The 699-nt window shown below is 34.9% G+C and overlaps 1 protein-coding gene across 1 annotated transcript; it reads left to right on the top strand.

The window, feature by feature from the left end:
• Positions 1–269: 269 nt before the first annotated feature.
• Positions 270–554, top strand: PHALS_10201 (uncharacterized protein; the record flags this gene model as incomplete). Its single annotated transcript, XM_024725585.1, has 2 exons — positions 270–413; positions 492–554. The coding sequence occupies 2 exons, from the start codon at positions 270–272 to the stop codon at positions 552–554; spliced, it is 207 nt and encodes a 68-aa protein (XP_024576346.1).
• Between the last annotated feature and the right edge of the window lie 145 nt (positions 555–699).

Raw genomic sequence — 699 nt, 5'->3', positions numbered from 1 at the left:
AAATTAAAGGGTACATAGTTTACCTACATGACTCAAATAAGGTAATTATTACCACTCAGTTAAAGTCCATAGAGACGTTCACGGAAGCCCAAAATGCCCCCAATTACGAGTTTAGTTGTTCATAATTGTTGACAATGGATTTTAATGTATATACCAATCGACATATGACATCAATGAATGCGTTGGGTCAATCATAATCACTGAATGTCCATTTTATTTAATCATCAATTTATATTATGTAATGTCGGTTACGAAAGAGCTTGTTTAACATGTCGAAAGTTTATTTACTTGACAAACCAAAATTTCGCGCTGATACATGCGTTTGTCTTGCTTTCCAGTGTTTAGTTCGAGAGCCAGAATTGACCATGTTTTACGAAGCGGCTCTAGCACATGTTGAGCTGATCTCAATGCTCGTATTGATACTTACACTATTCCTGTGTCTGTCATATCGTATGAACTCGAAATAATCAATTTTTTCATACTGACCCCAGCTAGACCTAAGACTCGGATTCGGTATCGAGAAAGACGTGATGAAAAAGCACGAGCAGATTTGAGCTTTACTTCGCTTCTTAACATTTTAAAATTCTTTTTTATAGTTTATTGAAAGATATAAGTAGTCTATATCCTAATTCTCATGTCTAAGGCAGTATGTGCAGAACAAAACAGCTCTGCACATAATAATTAAAGTGATGTATTCAA

This window comes from Plasmopara halstedii, assembly GCF_900000015.1.
Source record: "Plasmopara halstedii genome assembly, contig: Scaffold_453, whole genome shotgun sequence".
NCBI classification, from domain to species: domain Eukaryota; phylum Oomycota; class Peronosporomycetes; order Peronosporales; family Peronosporaceae; genus Plasmopara; species Plasmopara halstedii.
The sequence above is the reverse complement of the archived record's forward strand: the minus strand, read 5'-3'. Positions and strand labels throughout refer to the sequence as shown.